Source organism: Maniola hyperantus, chromosome 18, assembly GCF_902806685.2.
Source record: "Maniola hyperantus chromosome 18, iAphHyp1.2, whole genome shotgun sequence".
In the NCBI taxonomy this organism is placed as follows: Eukaryota; Metazoa; Arthropoda; class Insecta; order Lepidoptera; family Nymphalidae; genus Maniola; species Maniola hyperantus.
In genome coordinates this window covers 10,450,512-10,472,420 of record NC_048553.1, presented here as the reverse complement: position 1 = coordinate 10,472,420, position 21,909 = coordinate 10,450,512, and the positions used below count along the sequence as shown (strand labels likewise).

Here is a 21,909-nt window from a genome sequence, read left to right as displayed (position 1 = left end):
AGAATTAAACATAGAATAAATTGGTTTTATATTCAGTATCTTGAGTCACCAACCAATCACAAACGAAACTGTTTTCTGTACTACTTTATTAGAAAACCTATTTTTTTCAAAAAACATTTGAAATGCAATTCAAAAACATAGTTTTGTCTGTGATTGGTGTCTCAAAATGGTTAACAAACACTGATTTTTTTTCTTTGTCATTAGTATAGGATTATGAAACAGAGAGAGCCCAACACTAACTTCTCTCTGTGGATAGAGTACAGTCCTGCTTAATGAGGTTAATATCATCAAAAAATATGTAACATTTCTTACCAGTAAAGTACGGGTTCTCCAAAGTCCATATCAAATCTGAAATGTGAGAAAGCCTGAAGTATATTATCATTGTTCCTGGCTATGAGATACCAGGCCGAGTCATCTTTCATCTCTTCCACTTTGCGCTCCTTGTTCCAGCCCCAGGCGCATGTCTCATACCTGGGAACAAGTAAAACATTTGCATCTAACTATAACTCAATGGTGTAATCATCATATTCAACCCATCGCTGGTTCACTACTGAGAACAGAGATAACCTCAATGGTGTAAAGGCAAAGTGAAATACAAAAGAAACGAAATATATCAGTTTAATTAACCCACGCCCACTTTTTCTTTATTCATTACTTAGGCATTACTTATTAGGCTAGAAAGTGATGAGGCCTAAGATAGGACGCGTTTACGAAGATGCCTATTTACTCTTATTTTAAAGATGCCCATGTTGTAATTGGTAGGAAATACAGATCATGGAAGAGTATTCCAAACCTTAGCCATGCATATGAGGAATGATGACGCAAAAGGTTTTGTGCGTATAGATGGAATGTTGACAACATAAGGATGGAAACTCGCCCGACGTTGCGGATCCCTGGTAAAATGGCCACTTATGCCCTAACTATTGTGATTAAGCCAATGCCCTTAACTAACGAGATTAATAGAACCAGTATGCTAATGACAACTGTTGTACAGAGGAAAGTAACATTTTTCGGTCACCTACAATGAGGATCCCTCCAAGAGTTTCCACAGTTGATCCTAGAAGGGAAGGGAAAAAGGGCACCTGGCCGTCAAAGAAGGAAATGGTTTGATGATATAAGGGAGTGGACCCGACATAAGTACTCAGAAATGAAAAAAAATATGCAAAATTGAAAAAAAAATTTGCAAAGTTTTCTCTAGCTAACCATCAGATGGCATTGCATGATTAATGGAAAGAGTTCACAACCCTCAGAAATGAGGAATATGATGCAGAGAGAGAACATAATATCAGTTTGTATGTACATCATACCAGAAATCTGAAATCTGCTGTTGCAATCGCTTGGCTCCACATCTCTGGTGCTTTAGGGTTGAAACTAGCTATAGCTAGAAATTATAAATTCCCAAATCAGTCCGCTCCTAGAACCGTTGACATATTGTTTCTAAAGACAACCAAGAGGTTGATCTTGAGAGGATGTTTTTAGGTACATATACCTATGTTACTTACAATCTTTTCATATTCCTTTCCGTTAGACTTATGGCGCAATCCAGCACATCTTTATCAAGTTCTGTGACCCTCTGTATGCTCATGTCTATTTCCATATCCCTGTTACTGTACACTAGCAGGTCTTGGCATAAAGAAGATAAGTCTTTTAGTTTGTTTGCCGAAGTTACAAAGGACATCCCATCCGCTATGCGACGCTGTTCTAACTTTCGAGCTTGACGCTTCTCCTTGTTTTTATTCGCTGAAGTACTCGACTTTTTCTGAGATTTAAATAAAATTATACACTACATTAAACGGAGAAAATTATCTGTGATATTCACGTTAATATATCTCACTTTTACCACCGACCAGAAATAAAAGCTTTTACTGACTAATTACTAAAGTCACAAACTCAAATGGATAACTATACCTAACCTAAAAAAAGGAACCCAAAAGTTTGAATGGAAATGTGATTTTTACATAAAATACTTACACCCATTTTAAGTAAAAAAAGGTGGTATTAATGTTGTAACCAATAGGTTGATCTTTGCACGGTTATTATTTTATTTTATTTTTGAAATAAAACTTCGATTCGGCGACAAATAATATAAATTCTGTAAACAATCGAAAAAATATCGATATATCGATATTATTTGTTCGATGCATCGATATTTTTGAGCAATATTTAATTTTTTGATAGGTACCTACCTATACCTTTTGATGTATATCGATATCAAAATGTCAATCAGTGGCTATGGGTAACTTCAGAAACTCAACTTTAGAGTCTGATATTTTAAAATTATTATTAAACTAGTGACACGCTCCAGCTTCGCACGGGTAGCTTATTGCAATTTTCGTATGGATCTCTAATAAAAAAAAATATAGCTTTTATCACTCGGGAATAGCTTTCTAATGGCGGAAGAATTTTTGAAATCGGTCCTGTAGTTATCGAGTTTATTCGTTACAAACATACAAAAATACAAATCTTTTCTTTTTATAATAATATGAGTAGGTGTAGAAAAATCAATCATCTCACCTGCAAACACTAATTTAAAATTTAACCGCTCTTCGTTTATGCGTTACATAATATAAAAACCTTTGATATTAATTTATTGATGGCACTCCGCATGCCCGCACGTCACCTGCGCTATACCGCACCGTAAGCGCGGGGGCTGTGCGGGGCGTCCCCACCCGATTGCCATCTCAACCTGTCGCGTACTAAAGGTAGGTAACTTTGAATCGACCTTCTAATAATTAACCCACTTAATAATTTGGGAATTTTCGCGAACGTAACTTAAATTCAAATTCAGAAAGTTTATTTTTGTTACAGGATACAGGTAGATAAGTATATTATTGATAATAAGAATTTAAATTTTTAATTAGCCAGTTCATTATAATTAAAAATTACGCAGAGTCGAAGTGTTATGCACTTTGTTATTCGATCGAATATCACTCCCAATATTATAATCCGAGTGTGTTCGTTTGTTGGTTTGGCCTTCAATCACGCCGCACCAGAATAACCAATCAACGTGATTTTTTGGATGAATGTAATTAAAGAACTGGAGAGTGACCTGTAATGGCTATTAGTCCATAATAAAACAAACTAAATCCACGCGGAAGAAGTCGCGGGCATCATCTAAGTTTAATAATACATAATTATAACGCAGGTGGTTAATTACTTAGTTGATATAATATAGATATAGGTGGTAGATATAAATACACAATGCACCAAATTCATAAATAAGTTACTTTTGTACGTGTAGAGTTTCACATCTCAGGCACAGAACAAATAATAGTACCAAATAGTACGTAGGTAGGTGCTGTCTAATAACTACTATTTATTTTTCTACATCTACGTTTAATGTACAGCGCAACACACACCACCATTTTTATTAAGTAGGTATCGATTAATTTCCTAATTAAATATCACTTGCTTTAACGGCGAAGGAAAACATCGTGAGGAAACCAGCGTGCCTGAAAGTTCTCCACAATGTTCTCAGAGGTGTGTGAAGTCTGCCAATCTACACTTGGCCAGCGTTTTGACTTTGACTATGGCCAAAACATGTCTTTTCATTCTGATAGGAGACCCGTGCTCTGTAGTGAGCTGGTGATGGGTTGATCATGATGATGATGATAATGTTAGTTCCAAAAGTGGCCGCAATGAGGACTATATTTTTTACCCCATATGATCTATGTTTTGCCCATTGTTCTTTGAAAAATGATTTAATATGGGGAAAATATCTAGGTAATTGACTACGATATGAAATAATATTTTACAAATAAACGCGCAAAAGCGATTAACATCAAAGTATTTTTTAAAAATTGAATAATCAGGAAATTATAAAACACAAAAGATAATTAGGTAAGTACAATCTTTTCATAAATATGTAAAACACACCTATTTAGATCTAGAAATACACCCACGCGGTTTTAGACGCTATTTAACATCAATAAAATTTTAATTTTATTTATTTTGTGGAATGCAAAAACCTTATTTATACTTAATGTTTATTTTAAATTCATTTTTGCAGGGGATTATATTTTTGTGATGAACGTGGTGTTCGATGAGAACACCATAATATTTCCAATGAGCCGTCGACGGTGACACGTTTCTAAAGTTACCCGTTGCCATTATAAAACTGTTAGACTTTAACAAAACGCCAATTTTTAAGTTTCTGAACGTAAAAACCGCGAAATTTAAATCATCGAATTCTTACATCACAAAAATCAATATGAAATTATTTCATTTGCTTTATTAAACACCATTAAAAGCCCGATTAAAAGTCATTAAATGAATAAAATATTAACATTACAATAATTTGTAGAAGGTTAGACTAGCACGTTTCTCGTAGTTGGAGATTTGCCAATTTTCATGTCCCTCAGATTTATCTTCAGAAGGAGATTTGTGTGTGTGTTAAAATCGAATTTCTTAGTTAATCATTATCGCTATTTCCATAAGGTTGTTGGCAGAATGAAATACGTGAAACTTTCACAGACAGATGATTTGATGCCTACACTGGGTTTAGGAACATGGCAGGTCAGTAAACACTTCCGAAAACCATAACATGTTATGTGATTTATTTTTAGTTTTCATTGCGTTTATTTACAATTTTTCTAGGCCCCTCCTGAAGTAATAGATTCTACAGTGTACAAAGCGCTGGATTTAGGATATAGACATATTGATACAGCTTTCAATTATAATAACGAGGAGGCTATCGGTAGCGCTGTAAAGAAATGGATAGATGAAGGCAAAGGCACGAGAAAGGATCTGTTTATCACCACAAAGGTACTCTTAAAATAATTATAAGTATATTTTTTCAACAAAAGTTTTTTGTGACTGTGAAACAATGAATTAAAAACTTAATAGCAGACCAAAGTTCCCAGATCCAGCGGTTTAAACTTTACTACCTTAATACTTATTGATCAGCCAGTTTAAATAATTATAAATTATAATAAATAGGTAAATACTTACCTGTTGTTTAGAACGACCGCCTCATAATCGGAAGTCGGGGTTCGATCCCGGGCACGCACCTCTAACTTAGTTATGTGCGTTTTAAGTAATTAAATATCACTAGCTATAACAGTGAAGGAAAACATCGCGAAGAAACCGGCTTGCCTAAGAGTTCTTCATAATGTTCTGAGGTGTGTGAAGTCTGCCAATCCTGCTCATTTTGAGAGGAGATCCGTGCTCAGGCGATGGGTTGCTCATGATGACGGATGAAGAAATAAACTTACCTCAGACCGATTTTCACATTTACCTACTCTTTCGAGGAAAGCTGAAAGGAATTTCCATTAGGTAACCTTTCTTTGCGGAGAGAACCTTCCGTGTAAGGTAGTGTTAATTATTCTCAGGTTAGCCTTTCATCCATACAAATATTATAAATGCGAAAGTGTGTCTGTCTGTCTTCTAGCTTCACGGCCCAACAGTTTAACCCATTTTGATGAAATTTAGCACAGAGTTAGCTTACATCTTGGAGAAGGGCATAGGCTGTCATTTATCCCGAAAAATCAAAGAGTTCCCACGGGATTTTTAAAAACCTAAATCCTGGAAGAGATCGCTAAGCAGCGATAAGGCCCCCAAATTGTAGAGCCTGCCTATATTTTTGTTTTACTTTGTACCTACCTTCCTTTTTCTGGAGAAATTTAGTAGTGTACAATAAAAGTACACTACTAAATGATGTGATAATACTATAAAGTCTATAAAGTATTATCATCATTTAAAGTAATGTTTCTATTATTATCAACATCAGTGTGATTCCTTTAAGCTACCTCACGTCGGGAACCGAGCATCAGATGTGAAGAAGTTCCTGGACCTGCAGCTGAAGAGGTTGCAGATGGATTATGTGGACTTGTACTTGATACATGTGCCTTTTGGATTTCATTGCGACCCCGAGACGCTGACGCCCGTTGTTGATAGCAACGGGGATTATTCCTTGGATATGGAGACAGACCATATTAGCACGTGGAAGGTAGTACTTTGCTTCTTTCTTTTTAGGGTTCCATACCTCAAAAGGAAACCTTATAGATACGATCACTTTTTTGTTTGTCTGTCTATCTGTCTATGGTGTCTGTAACGGAAACTTATAGGGTACTCCCAGTTGACCTAGAATTATAAAATTTGGCAGGTAGTTAGGCCTTATAGCACAAGTAAAGGAATAAATCTGAAAAGCGCGGATTTGTGGCTAAATCACAAAAAAAACTGTGTTACTCAAATAATTATTTTTTTCAATTTTAGTATTTTCACTATACCAAGTGGGGTATCATATGAAAGGGCTTTACCTGTATATTTTAAAAGAGATTTTTATTTATTTTTATGCATAATAGTTTTTGATTTATCATGCAAAATGAAAAAAAAAACCCAAATACGGAACCCATGGTGCACGAGTCCGACTCGCACTTGGCCGGTTTTTTTAAGGTGAATAGGTACTTAAGTTTACATCTTAGATTACAAGCATAATTAACTCTATTTATATCCTTTTTAGAGTTCCGTACCCGAATAGTGCCAACGGTACCCCTAACTAAGCCTCCGCCATCCGGCCGTCCGTCCGTGTCTGTCAGCGGGCTTTATTTCGTGAACCGTAAATAGACAGAAAGTTGAAATTTTCACAGAATATGTAGATATTTCTATTGCCACTATAACAATAAATAATAAAAATTTCAAATTGGCTGCTACGAAAATTAAAAAAATAAGTGTCATTTTTGTACGATAGTACAGCCCTTTGCCAACAGGTCTGATTGCAGCCAAGCGCTAGTCAATAAATTAAAAACGGAAGTGTTAATTATACAGGTACGGGCAAAATTATTGAGAATGTAAATTTTATAGTACGGGTATGCTTTGAAGGTAATGGAGTGTTGTCAAAAGGAAGGTCTCACCCGAAACCTAGGGTTATCTAACTTCAACGAAGCTCAAATAGGGAAGATTATTGGCTCGTCGACCATGAAGCCGCAGGTGCTACAAGTGGAACTGCACGCTTACTTTCAGCAGATGGACCTAAGGAAGTTCTGTTCAGACCACGATATTGTGGTCACTGCATATGCTCCTTTGGGAAGTCCGGGAGCGAAGGACCATTTTGTTAATAAGTACCATTATAGGTAAGCTTTTCACCCTGATTGGGTAAAATTGTAACGTGAGATACTAATAATTGACAATGATTTTAAAATCAAAAACATGGTGCATTAAATTAATAGAATTCATTATTGTTTTCAACTTAATTTACAATTGATTTGCTAATAATTGTGACATATTTATTTTCAAGGCCGCTAGGGAAAGAAAAGCCAACAAAAAGGCCGCTAGATATAGCGATATTTACCTCGTGGATTTAAGTTTAGAATTTAAATAATTTCATCATCCTCCTTGTCACATATTACCAGCATTTTGTCCAAATACATACCTAGATATTTGTTTATTTTCAGCCCTGACGCATTTCCAGATTTGCTGGGGCATCCAGAAGTGAATGATATTGCCAAAAGCCACGGGAAAACGCCCGCTCAAATATTGCTTCGGTATTTAGTCCAACAGAACGTAGTAGTGATACCGAAAAGCACTAGCGAGAAAAGATTGAAGGTAGTTTGAGATTGTGTTGTACCTATAGTTTTGGATTGGGTAGTTTCACACAAGGTCCACCAATTGTGGCTCATAACGCATTTTTACCCGACTGCAGCGAAGCCCAAAGGAGGGTTATGTGTTTGACCTGTATGTATGTAACTACCCAACGGCTCAAACGATTTTGATAAATGATACGTCATTAGATTCATCTTGATGGCGCGAATGTCACTGGGTAGTCAGGGTTTTTTGAAAACTTCTTACATTACTTGTTCTTTACAGGAAAACTCAAACATATATGATTTCGGATTAACACCGTCTGAAATTAACAGACTGAAGAAATTAGACCAAGGGGAGAACGGTCGCATTTTCAATTTCCTCTTTTGGAAAGGCGTAGAAAATCATCCAGAGTATCCATATAAGTTTTTAACTTTGGCAGCGGACAAAAAATAATTTCACATCATTATACTTTATACGCAAAATATATAACTCTCCATGCATTATTTATTTAAACGAATAAATGCTATCAGAGTATTTGCTCAAATAAAAAATGGTGTCGCGACTTTCGGTTATATAGTACGCAAACACTTTTCGGTTACAATACTTTTGATTAATGAAATATGGCCGAATCATTTATAATAGGTACTTGACTTTTTAGTTAGGATCAGGGCCGGTTTAAACATTAAGGCTTAGGCAACTGCCTGTGCCAAGAGACTGCATCAGCTAGAGGTCTCGCGTTATTCACTGTAATATTTTTATTGAATAGGGTAAAGGTATGCCCTTCGTTATGTAAAAAAAAATATTGAGTAAAATTTTGATGTGACAGATTTTTTTATATTAGAAAATTAGAACAGAGTAAAGGGCTGAGATATGCACAGCGATTCGCCTCCTCATTTCTAATTCGAACCGCTAAGATTTGGAACACCCTTCCAGCATCAGTATTCTTCAAGTCAAGAGTGAATAGGCATCTTTTAGGCAAGCCCATTCCATCTTAGGCTGCATCATCACTTGCCACCAGGTCTGAATGCAGCCAAGTGCTAGTCTATAATATTTAAAAAAACGCCTAGGGGCCCCGACATGGTTAATCCAGTCCTGAGTAAGATTGTGCAACTAAAGTCATAATCATTACTAAACCATATTCAATCCTTTCACGAAAACACAAAAATATTATTGCACTGCCAAAGTTGAAATATTTTCGTTCTTATTATGTAGAGAACTTCTTTAATTCACTGAAGTGTCAGTTAGAAGCTTTTTGTATGATGTTAAGAAACTAAGCATAAGACTGAAAAAAGCACAGCTGAAAACTAAGCATGGTAAGAGAAATATGGACTAAAAAAAGCAAATAGGTTTCCAAGGCTCAGTAAGCAAGTGTAAGCAATTATGACTTTAAGTAAGCAAAGGCTTGTGGGGTCTCAATGTAACGCTCAAAATGCTAGAGCGTTAAAACAATCACCAGTAAACGAAGTCAATGCCTCAGCCCTCAAGCTAAGAGCAAAGTTAAGCAATGCTGTGTTAGTATTGAGCAAGCGGTACTTGCCTCAAATAAGCAGAAATGCCATGAACTCAATCGAGCAATAATAAGTGCGTGACCTAGCGTAAGAACATAAGCGACTCTGGCACCAACCAAGTCAGATATCAAAATTTAGACCACAAAATAAGCATGGCAATAAAACGGCTTTGGCTCCAGGAAAGCAAATAAACGATTTTGATAAGAAGTGCAGGTTTAATAAATAAGCGGTAACTGCTTTGAGTTATGAAATAAGCAATTATCGCTCTAAGCAAGGAAATAAACTGGTCTAGCTTTCAAATAAACGAAAAAAGGCCTGGACCTCAAGTAAGCAGTTGTTGCATGAAATAAGCGAAGAATTTGTTACCTCAAGTAAGTAAAAAGCGGTTTCAGTGTCAAGTACGCTAAGCGATGTTGGCCTTCAAGTTTATGAAATTTCTAGAAAAAGAAATAGGTATATGTTTTGAGTTTCAATATTCAATCTATCTGTAAACTGGTGATAATTTACTTAGAGCGATGTCGTTCTAAGTCCCGCAAAATGCTAATGCACGTGGCCGCCGTTTTAGTGACGTCAGACGACTAGACTGAGGTTTCGAGCAGATGGTATATTTGTACTTAAAAATACGTCAAATGACGTCATAATTTTAAAAAAATATTAATGCTGCTAAGTAGCTAATTGATAAGTCACAGATAGATTGAACATTGAAGCAGGACGTAAAACAGTAATAATATTGTAGTCTATCAATGGGGCCGATTCTCTTGTACATAATCTCTAAACTAAACTAAAATGACACGTCTAAATCTATTGCTATCCCTGTCATAATGTTGCTTGCGGAAAAGGATAGCACTAGATTAAGACCAGTTAATTTAGTTTAGTTTAGAGATTGTGTACAAGAGAATCGGCCCCAATATTTCGTCTAGTTTAACAAAGAATTGTTACGCTTAAAATGTGTTATTCTAAATTAAGTCGGTAAAGACTGGAAGAGGTGAGTTCACGAAGTCTGAACTTTGAATTTAATTCAATTTTTATCTAAATAAAATTATTGCTTAATTAGAAGACGAATTTCTGATATAATAAGTGTTATTACACCACTGCGCAACGCGAAGAGTGTTATGTGTTTTATCTATTCTATAAAAAAAAAATACGACACGACGTAAAAATCACTAAGGATTGTGATAGTCATATTATTTTTCAATAAATGATTTAATTTAAATAAATAAAATATAGAGAAAATAGTTTGATTGTTTATTTTATTATTTTAAAACCCTACAATGAGTCGAAATGGTAATTAACATGCATTATAAAACTGTTCATACTCAATGAAACTGAACAAATCAATACATATCATTAAACTGTTTCTATAGTCCGCGACAGGTGGAGTTGACAATCGGGGTATGAGGGGCGGATACTCTTTTTTCCCGTGGATTTTCCAAAAAAATTCTTTCCTACAAACCCAAACACTTACAAACAAAGAAATATCTATCCAATTTGGTGCAGTCGTTCGGAAGTTATGCCCGTACTTACATACATTCCGGCGGCATTTTGAGGATGGCCCTCTCTGGTTACTTGTCTGAGGAAGTCTTATATGATAAAGAAATAGTTCTAAGAGAGCCTGTAAAGCATTTTCCTCTGAAGGCGATGCTGCAACTCGCCGCGTCTGATCATCGTGTGTATCACTTTGATGATGGCCCTCTCGGGGTACTTTTGTCTGAGGAAGTCTTGTATGATGGTCTGCTCTGACACTTGCGAGCCTACCGCGAATCTACGCTTCAACTGTTTTTCTACCCGTGACAACATTTCATGGTCTTCTTCCGTTGTGAAACCTTCAGCACCTGGAGGAAGACAATATTTTGTCGGTATAAGCGCGGATTAAGTGCTGGTCAATTCTAAGCTTCAAAGTTTGGAACATCGGAGTAAGGATGCCTGTATGTCGGTATTCTACAGAATGTATTGCAGAGTATGCTAAGACAATGTTCGACCTATACCCTACCGGCAAAAAGAAGTTAGTATAGCGCTCTCTATGTCACGTAATCCTATACAAATTATAGAGGGAAAAATCTCAGAGGGCGTTAACCATTTTGAGCCACCAACCGATCATAAATCATCAATACACACTTGTATACTTTTGTGAACCTCATCAAAATAATAAGAATTCGACAGTTGTTTTCTTCACCATAATCCTACAACCCAACATTAGGTCCTTCGAGCCGGATTTAAACCAGGAAGCTACGGATTACAATGAAGTATTACCAGCTAGGCTTCCTGTCATGGCGGCATCCAGTGTGGACACCTGGAAGAGTCTGAGCGCCTCGGTGACGTGCGCCTCTGTTGCGAATGGCTGTAGCTGCATCTTGGCCAGCGACTCCGATATGCGGATCACGGCCTCAAGTTGCCTATAATGGACGACATTATATATTATGGTTATATATATATAGAGCGTGAGATGTGTGAAATTCTCTACGACCTACGTGATCAAAGCAGAAATGAGCAGATCCGTAGGAGAACTAGAGTAACCGGCATCCAACAGTTCAACGGGTTGTGAAGCATAAATGGCAATGGGCAGGGCACATAGTTCGAAAACCCGATAGACGTTGGGGTCCCAAGGTGCTGGAATGGCGACCATGGCCAGCTGTGTTTATCGGTTGATGATGATGATGAAATGTGCAGTGAAACATCTGTGCGCATTATTGTAAAAAAAGAGAAGTATTTGTTGAGAGTATTACAGTTTACAAAATTTGAGTAATTTGTATTTTGATAAATTTGATAATTTCAATTTAAATCGAGAGCATTTTGACATGGCAAAAATAACTGACCTAACAGTGATGGGTATGGGGAGTCGTTTGTCCGCCTGTCTCTCCTGCAGCGACGCCCCTGACCTCATGAGCACGTATCTAGCTCCCAGGCGCTCCGCGGAGCTGGCGGAGAGGCGCGGGCCGCATCGGGCGCGACAGTAGGCGGCGTAGCGGCGCAGCACGACTAGCGGGAGTTCCCCCACCAAGGCTTGGCGTTCGGCGCTGTCACCGCCCATGTGGACGTTGATTATGTGCTTCGCTAGAGTCTGGAATACAGTTCGCAGTCAGTCGAAATGAATGGCAATGGGGCGGTCTCCACAACTGTTCAATCACCACATACTTGCTCTACGCCTGTTCTATACGTGTTCAACACTTATCCAACTCAAGTTTAATACGTGTTCAATGCCTGCTCAACGCGTGTTCAATGGGCGCTCGACGCCTGTTCAATGCGTGTTAAATACCTGTCCAATGCGTGTTTAACGCATACTTAACGCCTTATAAACACCAGTTGTAGAACTCTTCTGTCCGATGTGTTTTAATTAAACTACTTGTACTTACGATGTCCCTGTTCTGGTCATGCTCGTCCTTGACAATGAAGATCATGTCGAACCTGGACAGGATGGTGGGCATGAAGTCTATGTTGTCCTCCGCCTTGGTGTCGTCCCAGCGCCCGAATACTGAGTTGGCTGCTGCCAGCACTGAGCAACGCGAGTTTAGCGTCGTGGTTATACCAGCCTGAAATTATTATTTACTAGATGATACCCGCGACCTCGTCCGCCTGGAATTAGGTATTTTAAAATCCCGTGGGAACTCTTTGATTTGCCGGGATAAAAAGTAGCGTATGTCCTTCCCCGGTATGCAAGCTATCTCTGTACCAAAATTCGTCAAAATCGGTTGAACGGATGGGCCGTGAAAGGCTAGCAGACAGACAGACAGAGAGACGGACAGACAGACACACTTATGCATTTATAGTTATTAGTATGGATATGGATTAAATTTTCACTGTTGAGAATAACGTCCATTTCTCCAGAATCCATACCAATATTATAAATGCGAAACTGTGTCTGTCTGTTTGTCTGCTAGCTTTTCACGGCTCATTCCTCATTCGCTCGCATCTAATGACTTCCTGTCATAGTGAAATTATGTCATTTTGAAATTGGATCATTTATTGATTATGAAGAAGAAATTCTTCTACATAATTAATAGTAACCGGTAAGGACAGTATAGCCGTCGGCTAGTTTTAAGTAAACACAATTTATTCAGGCACAATTTTTTTCAGCCATAGAAGAAACATGACAGAATTATCGTCAAAAATGGCAAATTAAGTATTAGTATAAACTAAGGCCAGTTATCGGACTGTAAATTACATTTAAAAGTTATTCATAAATAGAAGTTTAAACTAGAAAAATATTACTTAGCCCATAGGCTAGATACTAATAGGAATAAGGCTGCCTTTGCGTAATAGTGCTTTGTGGTAGGAAAAAAATTGCAAATGTTGGCTCAAACCTTGGCAATAGATATGGTCTGCTGTTCCATGGCCTCGTGTATGGCGACGCGGTCGTCCTCGCGCATCTTGTCGAACTCGTCGATGCACACCACGCCGCCGTCCGCCAGCACCATGGCTCCACCCTCCATTACGAAGTTACGCTATAAAACGAAACAAGCGTTGTGAAATCACGAAGAGCGTAGTATGCGCGAAATAAATCTCTCTACATGTGTTCAGACGTTGGGGTCCTAAGGTGCTAGAATGGCGACCTCGCACCGAAAAACGCAGCGTTACAAGACCCCCTCACTAGGTGGACGGATGTCATCAAGCGATTATCGAGTCGCAGAGAGCCGCTGGATTCAAGCAGCGCAAGACCGTAGTGTGTGGAAGTTCCTACAAGATATCTATGTCCAGCAGTGGACGTCTATCGGACTCACGCTGGCCGGGTCCCGTATGACGGAGGCAGTGAGGCCGGCCGCGCTGGAGCCCTTGCCCGAGGTGTACACGCCCACGGGCGCGACCTTCTCCACGAACTTGAGCAGCTGCGACTTGGCCGTGCCGGGGTCGCCCAGCAGCAGCACGTTGATGTCGCCGCGCCGCGTCAGCCCGTCCGGCAGGCGCTTGCGGGAACCTGCACCAACATAGGACTCAAATGTACCCATATGTTTTACGCATCAGATGGAACTTACACAATCATAGTCGGTCGGTCAGACAGCCATAGTCCGTCAGGTAGATAGTTACAGGCAGTCGGTCAGACAGTCGCAGTCAGTTGCAGTCAGTTGGTCAGACAGTTGCATTTGGTCAGTCAAACAGTCAGCCAGGCAGGCGCAGTCTGTCAGTGAGGTAGTCGTAGTGTCAGTCAGACAGTCGCAGGCATTTGATCAGACATTAGCAGTCAGTCGCAGTCAGTCGATCAGACAGTCATACCTCCAAACAGCAAGCAAGCTATAGCCTTCTTCATATCGTGGACTCCGAACACGCTGGGCGCTATGGACAGAGCGATCCTCTCGTAGATGTCTGGCGAGGCGGCTAGTCTGCGGAACTGCTCCTCTTCCTCAGCCGTGAAGGGGCTGAGACCCCCCGTTACGCCCTCCTCGGCTGTGAGCCCCACTGCACGAACGTAGGAGGATCGTACGCCTACCGAGCCTTTGTCACGGCCTTCTCTCTGTAAATAAGGTTACAAGTTTAGAGCTAGCACAGTAACAAAAAGCAGTGAACAATATTTATTTATTTAAAACTAGATGATGCCCGCGACTGCGCCCGCGTGGATTAAAGTTTTTAAAAATCCCGTTGGAACTCTTTGATTTTTCGGGATAAAAGTTACCTATATCAATTTCCGGGGCGCAAGCCACCTCTGTATCAAATTTAATACAAATCGGTTAAATGGATGGCCCTTTGAAAATCCCGTGGGATCTCTTTGATTCTCCGGGATAAAAAGTAGCCTATGTCCTTCCCCGGGATGCAAGCTATCGCTGTACCAAATTTCGTCCAAATCGGTTGAACGGATGGGCCGTGAAAGGCTAGCAGACAGACAGACAGACAGACAGACACACTTTCGCATTTATAATATTAGTAAAGTATGGAAGTATGGATGATAAAGGATTAAAAACTTAATATGTGCAAATACTTTCTGAATAAATTAATGACATGCGCGACTATACCCTGCTATACTCTATCCACGAAGAGAAGTTAGTGTAGAGCTCTCTCTGTTACGTAATCCCTTACAAATGACAAAGACAAAAAAGTCAGCGACCATTTTGAGTGACCAACCAAAGTTGTGTTTGCTTTAGTAGCATTTTTATCCCAGTTCTAGAAGTACTGAGTTCCAGAAGTAGGTACTTTGTGTTGATAAATACATTACAGAGTACTCACGCCAATCTTAGCGATCTTCTTAATGGAGTATATCCCGAGCACCGTGACTCTAGCGCCGGGGGCGACTCGCTCGCACAGCATCCGATCGCAATACACCGTGAGGTGACGCGGCATTTCGCCCTGCGGTATGGACTCCGGCGCTTCTTGCAGTTTTAACACCTGAAATATATTTTTTAATTCACTATAGGCACACGCTTGAGCACGATCACACCTCATGGGAGGTGATGATGCGGGCTAAGATGGGATGCGTTGTCGTAAATATATGAAAACTTTTCATTTTTAAAATCAAAGGCAAAAAGTCATATTTTAACAAAAAAACCAGTGTTCCATACCATTGTACAACATAAAGATTTCTTTTTATTTTCTTGTTAGGAAAACACAAATTCACAGTTTTCGGTTTATCCTTTTAATTGTGTACGAGTTTATTTTTAAAGGTGCTTTATTTCAATTAAAAATTATTATTCTAATAAATGTTATATAATTACCTGATAATCTATGCATTTACATTTGTCTGGTATGATGAAATATGGATCCAGGGGACATTTTGGTCTGCCAGCTTGTTCCCTGAAATATAAGATATTTTCCACATCTTTTATTTGAAGACAAAAATCAGCACTCAAGCTTATTTCACACTACAGGATATAAATTATATTATAATCCGGTCAATGTTTTTTTTCCGTTCAACATGGCGGTCCAAGACTTGTAAAAACATCGTAGCTTTAGTTTTAAGTTTACATAATTAACTATCACCATCTCATTTATTTGTTTTGTTTATATTATACTTACGTGTTACACTTCCTGGGCATGACATAGCCCTCCAGGCCAGGTTTGACCGGCAGGTTGGGTATCACATTGCGGCAGGACCTGCACTGGATGGATATCTTAGTGGCCTTGGCTTTGATCCCTGATGCTGATATCACAATGCCTGGGATCTTCACTAGCCTCGACACTGTATCAGACTGAAAAAAAAAACATCAAAAATAACTAACTAATGGAAAGTTTGTTACAAGTAGTAATATTTTTTTTGGTTAAAATTTCTTTCTTTCTTTGATAATTTTTTTTTCTTTGATAAAAATTAAATAAGATTTATTAAAAAATCAAGAAAACACTCAACAGAATAGGAAGTTTGATAATAATATTATTTCATACTTAATTTTTGTAAAAATCCTGTGATTGTAAATGCAGCAGTCAAGGAATAAGTCATTTTAGGTTTATTTTATTGAAGTTTTTCTTGGTTTGTGGAATTTTCGGAAGCTTAAGAATGATTAAATAAGGGCTCTAGTGTCTACTTTATCATACAACTAGTTGATGTCCGCGACTTTGTCTGTGTGGAATTAGGTTTTCAAAAATCCTGTGGGAACTCTTTAATCTTCCAGGATAAAAAGTAGCCTATGCCACTCTTAAGGTTTTTAACAATATCCACGCAAAAAATCACGTTGTTCCGTTGCGACGTGATTGAAAGACAAACCAACAAACCAATTAACCAACAAACAAACACACTTTCACATTTATAATCTGGGTACAGATTCCCAAGTTAAACATATACCACTAATGGTTTTCTCGCTTACTTTAAGCTCTCGCAAATTAGAAGCGTGTGCATCAGATGTGAGTAGCACTTGTATGTCCTCCACTTTTTCTTCACCCTCAGGTCTTGGAGCTGTCAGTTCATCTACTAACTGAAATACAATACAATATGTTGATCATAATTAAATTTTTATAGTACCTACTTCATCATTATCATGATCAACCCATCGCCGGCTCACTACAGAGCACATGTCTCCTGTAAGAGTGAGAAGGGTTTTGACGCTGACCATGTGCAGATCGGTAGACTTTGCACACCTTTGAGAACATTATGAAGAACTCTCCATGGGATCGAACCTCCGACTTCCAATTAGAAGGCGGACATCCTAACCACTAGGCTATCACAGCTTATAGTACATTAGAATACAAAAAAAAAATGCATAAACAATCGAAAATATTTGTGCATCTTTATTCCTATTGCATCATGTACTGTGTTATAAAATCATTCATTTATTCACAACCATAATTACTACTTTACATATATTACATATATTTTCCTACCTACCTACATATATTTTCAAATAAATTAATTTACATAAAAAAGACACAAACATAACCATTTTTTTTTTCCCACCTTAAAGCACCATTATAAAATGGTAGCTTTATTGCTACTACCATCTAGCCTATGGGCTAATAAGTAATATTATTCTAGCTTAAACTTCTACTTATGATTAAGTTTTAAATCTAATTTACAGTCCAATAACTGTCCTTACTTTATTCTAACACGTACTTACAGTTCACTATGTTCTTGTGACCTAAAAACAAACATAACCATGACAAGCACTTGGTGCACAAGTAATAATTGCAAAAGCAATGAATTGGATTTAAACTCAAAAAGTTCTAACGGCCTACCCTTTAAAGTTTTAGGAATTATTCAAATTTTAGTTATGTAAGTACCTCCTTAGCAGCTTCCTCCAATATCGGTAGGTGCTCAGTTGGCTTCTTATAAAGTTTCTCAGCCAGGACTTCATCAAAACTGGACAAATCTTCAATGTTTATCTCAACCCAAAACTGGTGTAGGTTATAATTTCTTTTTAGAGCATCCCTGTGTAAATAAGCTTACGTTAGTTATTTTCCTATATTCTGATTTACGAAACTATACTAAAATTGTGTTAAACGACTTACCTGTATTTAAAATTGAAATTCCCTGTATGAAACTGTCTTATAAATTCTTTGAACTTTTTCTTAACCGCTTGCAAGTTGATTTGGTCTTGAGATTCATTTTCTTCGACACCGAAATTATCAGAGAAAAACACACCAGGATCATCAAATCCTTCCATTTTTGTTAAAGTATAGCAGTCACTTTGTCTTTAAAATAAAGTTTTTTTTGGTAGAAAAGAAAATATTATTGTGAAAATTAAAACAGTACACGGCCCGACCGGCACCACAACAATTTCCGCGCGAAAAATGATGTTGACTTTGACGTTTGAAAATTGAAATTGACATTTGGACGATGATTTTTATGGTTCATTTACACGACCCAACTTTGTTGGATCTGGAGTGTGACTTTTCTACTTAAAACAAAGTAGGTACAGGCCCGATTTTCTTATCGGGACCTAAAACCATTATTAAAATTACTATTTTTAGTTCGGCACAACAGTATTCTTTGAGTAGATAATTGGCTAAAACGTATTTTAAAGACAAAGGCACATTTTACCTTTTTATATGCATTCGCCTTAAGCTCCCATAGACAATAATGGTTTTTAAAATTCAAAATTCGATGAAAATATTTTGGTTGCTAAGTAACGACGTAAATATCCTCAATTTTCAGTTTAATTATCTCTATGTTACTTATCAACAATTAACATAATATTATTATTTGAGTCTCGCAAATATTTTGAATAATAAATTAACTATTTTAGTACAGCTATAGAGAGATACCTATTAGTTTTACTCTATGATTTAAAAATGTTATATTTTGTATCTAGATAGATATTCAATAAATGGAATCAGAAATGCGGTTATTGTAAAACCGAATTAATCTACTGAGCTTGCAATTTAACATGGGTGATGTAAGTTAATTTCTCTCTCTCTTGACAATTATTATAACATTTCTCAAGTAGATATCACCATCTACTCGCGTATAGTTCTTGCAATTCACGAAGGCTAGTGAACTTTACTTGTGGTAACGTCGTTTACACGGGCATTGCGTAAGTGTGCGTGCATGTCGGACCAATCAGTCGCGAGCAAGCGCTGTCAAACGCATACATTTAGTGTAATAAGTAATAAGTGTAGTGTTTCTGTAAACAATTTACATTGTTTATAGAAACACTATTATTATTATTATTATTTATTAAGAAGAAACGGAATGACACACTTTTTAAACCTTCGTGGTTTTTTGCTGTGTCTAAATTGGATTTGTTAAACATTCTTTATGTTGGTAATTAAAAAAAAATATTACTGGTCTGTGGTGTACCTTACGTATACCGATACGACTTAAACACAAGCATGAGTCACTCGCCTTCGTCAAATGCAAGAACTATAGCACTTTACGTAACGTAATGGTGTAAGGGTGATAATAATTAAATTAACGTAAAACCCCCTCAACAAACTCATACGGGAATTCTTTTTTCTAAAACTTTTTATCTATTTGCAGAAGGAAGACGTTGATATCCGCTTAGAGTTTCTGAGTGAATACCTTTTGCGGACACTTAAGCAAAAAATCGAGAAATGGAACAAGTTTATTACAGGCGACGACAGGGTACCTACCTACATTTTACATGAGCATTTAGGGCGGTTTCAGACGACAGGTCGAGATGGCAATCGGGGAGGGATTGCCCTGTACACCTGCAAAGGCCCCCGCTAACTCGGTGCAGGCGAGCCCGGGTGACGTGCGGGTGTACCCCCGCCTCACACCCTGATTGCCATCTCAACCTGTCGCGGAGTATAAGACTGTGGACTGTGGGGACTTCCACGCTTGAATCAAGCGCATCCGTTTCCGTGCGACTACCCATCTAGAATTCTAGAGAGACTGTCAATTTAACGCTGCGCTTTCCGGTACGCGGTCACCATTGTAGCACCTTGGGACCCTAACATGCGTCAGATCTATTTTAGTACTTAGGTACCTGTTGTTATATTACAGCACATACTATTCAAGTTCTTCGAGATGCCGAAATTCGAGTTGCTGGTATTCCGTATCAACTCGGGCGGCATGCTGACGTGTTCGTTGACTTTCCCGCCCGTCAATAAGGGCAAGATGGTCTACTTCCTACGCAATGGCGAGGATAAAATAACACAGGCCAACTTTCGAAAGGTACCCTAGACATAGTTTATATTAAGGCCTCAATTACACCTATAAGTTTTACTCACGTAAGCAGCTTACATGATTAACTTACGACTTTACCAATGTAAACACTTTCCTAATTGTGTCATTTACCTTATTAAATTTGTTGTCAATTAATTGCTTAAGTTACTTACGTGAGCAAAACTTACAGGGGTAATCGCAGCCTTATTTAAGTAAATTGTGGTTTATTAAAAAAATCTAGGGACAATATAATCCAACCGTCTGAGAAAAGGCCGTGAATTTTTTTTTGAGAAAACTTTGTTAGCGAGTTTGAAGATTGCGTGGCGACATCTAGTTTGTTCATTGTAAGTTGCTTCCTCGTAGTCTGTGATATCTGGAGATCCTTCATGTTTGTATAGCGTCCTATAGTCCTTGTACGATGAAGACCGTCACAAATACAAGAAACCTTTATTTTAGGTTCTAACAATAGGAGAAATGTCAGGGAATGTTCTGATGGATTTGAGCGTGATGGCAGATGAGGTGATCGGTCCTCTACTGTGTAATCCTGAGAACCAGAAGGGCTGGCCCAAAATAGTTAAAAACGATATGAAAAGGCACGTTAATGACCTGAGGGGTTTGATGCATCAAGTACGTTTATCAAATTCTATATATTTTCTTTTAACTTGCCAGTTGCCTTGACGTTATTTTGGCACCATTGCAAATCACACAAGAATAATAAATCTTAAATTCTAAGGAATAAAGCAAACAAAGCAATGGTGTCAGCATAACGAAAGAGTTCCCGGGAATTGTTATTAAACCCGCGCGAATGAAGTTGCGATTATCATTTAGTAGGAATTGAAGTGTATTTTTATTTGTAAAGCAATCCGACTATAAAATTCGATATAACTTTGCTAATTTTACAAATGTATATAGCTTAAAGGAGAAATGGCCAGTCAGATAATGCTTCCGATGCCAGAAGGCGTGGAAAATATTTATCACGCTGAAGCGAAACTTAAAGAGACGTACGTAATTCTACACTAAGTATAATATTACATAATATTTAGCAATAGTACAATTAAGTACAAAGAGGTAAACTTTACTTTTAGTGATTCTGAAGACGTAGATCTTCAATTGAAGACGAATATAGAAGGAGCGATAATACAGTGGGCACAGCAGGTTCACGATTTACTGAAAGAAGATTCTTATTTAGGTACGTATGAAATTTTTTCTTAGCCCAAGCCCCTTATTCTTTCAAATATCGGAAGATGTTAAGCGGAAGACTAATGCTGGCCATACATGATCAAGTTTACGGTCAAGTTTGCAGTGGTCTTGAAGCGGCGTCCAGTCAACTGACGGCCATACACCGTCAAGTTTACTGGACGCCGCTTCTATTCCTCTGCAAACTTAATCGTGTATGGCCAGGCTGTGTTTCACTCCTTAACTCCTTACCTATTACTACGATCTTTCTCAGCTTGCTTAAGATTGCTGTTCACTTTTTGATAAATGCATATTATGTTTATTATAATTATCTATATTCATCAGCGTTCAAAAGAACTAAGTTTCCGATGCCGAACGCTGATATAGAATTCTACGCGAGCAGGCTGCGCAACCTTGAAGGGATTTATTCACAACTGAGGGATCCACGAGTCAAGCGGATGGCGAATTACTTGGAGGCGACGAGGAGCGTTTATTTTAACTGCTTCAAATCCATGCTCACAAATGTAGTGGCTGGTGAGTAGTAGTCCTATTGATGGCCCACAAGCCACAGCAAGGCAAATACCTACTCTAGAACAATGCAAATTACACGTCTTTGTAAAAGTACCTAGATACTTACACTTAATAAAATATTATTACTTATCCTTCAATCAAAAAATTGGTGGCATTCCTATCAGTTTAACCTTACTTTACCGAGAATGTCATCATCAT

At 38.0% G+C, this 21,909-nt stretch overlaps 4 protein-coding genes across 5 annotated transcripts in view; 2 read left to right on the top strand and 2 right to left on the bottom strand.

Moving 5' to 3' along the window:
• The window catches only part of Naa40 (N-alpha-acetyltransferase 40), a 28,906-nt gene extending 26,757 nt beyond the window's left edge, over positions 1-2,149 (bottom strand). Inside the window, exons 1-3 of the mRNA XM_034978356.2 lie at positions 1,972-2,149; positions 1,503-1,759; positions 313-471 (exon numbers count right to left, since the gene is read on the bottom strand). Coding sequence (XP_034834247.1) covers positions 313-471; positions 1,503-1,759; positions 1,972-1,977 — 422 coding nt within the window. The 5' untranslated portion in view covers positions 1,978-2,149. The remainder of the gene's footprint in view (positions 1-312; positions 472-1,502; positions 1,760-1,971) is intronic.
• A 1,996-nt stretch (positions 2,150-4,145) lies between these two features.
• On the top strand, positions 4,146-10,247 carry LOC117990730 (1,5-anhydro-D-fructose reductase-like). Its single transcript, XM_069504750.1, has 6 exons — positions 4,146-4,515; positions 4,597-4,764; positions 5,744-5,947; positions 6,820-7,070; positions 7,392-7,542; positions 7,804-10,247. The coding sequence occupies exons 1-6, from the start codon at positions 4,351-4,353 to the stop codon at positions 7,972-7,974; spliced, it is 1,110 nt and encodes a 369-aa protein (XP_069360851.1). The 5' UTR covers positions 4,146-4,350; the 3' UTR covers positions 7,975-10,247.
• Positions 10,248-10,261: 14 nt separating this feature from the next.
• Mcm5 (Minichromosome maintenance 5) lies at positions 10,262-18,154 on the bottom strand. The gene is made up of 13 exons (XM_034978207.2): positions 17,886-18,154; positions 17,658-17,805; positions 16,748-16,855; positions 15,966-16,138; positions 15,665-15,743; positions 15,180-15,338; positions 14,235-14,472; positions 13,745-13,938; positions 13,328-13,468; positions 12,380-12,556; positions 11,843-12,087; positions 11,280-11,422; positions 10,262-10,861 (listed from the first exon to the last, which is right to left on the bottom strand). Exons 1-13 carry the CDS (start codon positions 18,038-18,040, stop codon positions 10,632-10,634), a joined length of 2,190 nt encoding a protein of 729 aa, XP_034834098.1. The 5' UTR covers positions 18,041-18,154; the 3' UTR covers positions 10,262-10,631.
• Positions 18,155-19,360: 1,206 nt separating this feature from the next.
• Positions 19,361-21,909, top strand: part of LOC117990719 (dynein beta chain, ciliary-like) — a 60,211-nt gene continuing 57,662 nt past the window's right edge. For both annotated transcript variants that reach the window (XM_034978203.2, XM_069504497.1), the window contains exons 1-6: positions 19,361-19,461; positions 19,843-20,013; positions 20,461-20,631; positions 20,917-21,005; positions 21,090-21,193; positions 21,526-21,714. In XM_034978203.2, the coding sequence (XP_034834094.2) occupies positions 19,867-20,013; positions 20,461-20,631; positions 20,917-21,005; positions 21,090-21,193; positions 21,526-21,714 (700 nt within the window). In that variant the 5' untranslated portion in view covers positions 19,361-19,461; positions 19,843-19,866. The remainder of the gene's footprint in view (positions 19,462-19,842; positions 20,014-20,460; positions 20,632-20,916; positions 21,006-21,089; positions 21,194-21,525; positions 21,715-21,909) is intronic.

Excerpts from the sequence above, each read along its gene's own strand:
- Mcm5 (XM_034978207.2), bottom strand. The coding sequence starts at position 18,040 with ATGGAAGGATTTGATGATCCTGGTGTGTTTTTCTCTGATAATTTCGGT. Across the intron at positions 16,856-17,657 it reads TGGAGGAAGCTGCTAAGGAG|TTAGTAGATGAACTGACAGC; the intron begins GTACTTACATAA and ends ATTGTATTTCAG. Across the intron at positions 10,862-11,279 it reads CATGACAGGAAGCCTAGCTG|GTGCTGAAGGTTTCACAACG; the intron begins GTAATACTTCAT and ends GTCTTCCTCCAG.
- LOC117990730 (XM_069504750.1), top strand. The coding sequence starts at position 4,351 with ATGTCCCTCAGATTTATCTTCAGAAGGAGATTTGTGTGTGTGTTAAAA. Across the intron at positions 4,765-5,743 it reads ATCTGTTTATCACCACAAAG|CTACCTCACGTCGGGAACCG; the intron begins GTACTCTTAAAA and ends GATTCCTTTAAG. Across the intron at positions 7,543-7,803 it reads CTAGCGAGAAAAGATTGAAG|GAAAACTCAAACATATATGA; the intron begins GTAGTTTGAGAT and ends TGTTCTTTACAG.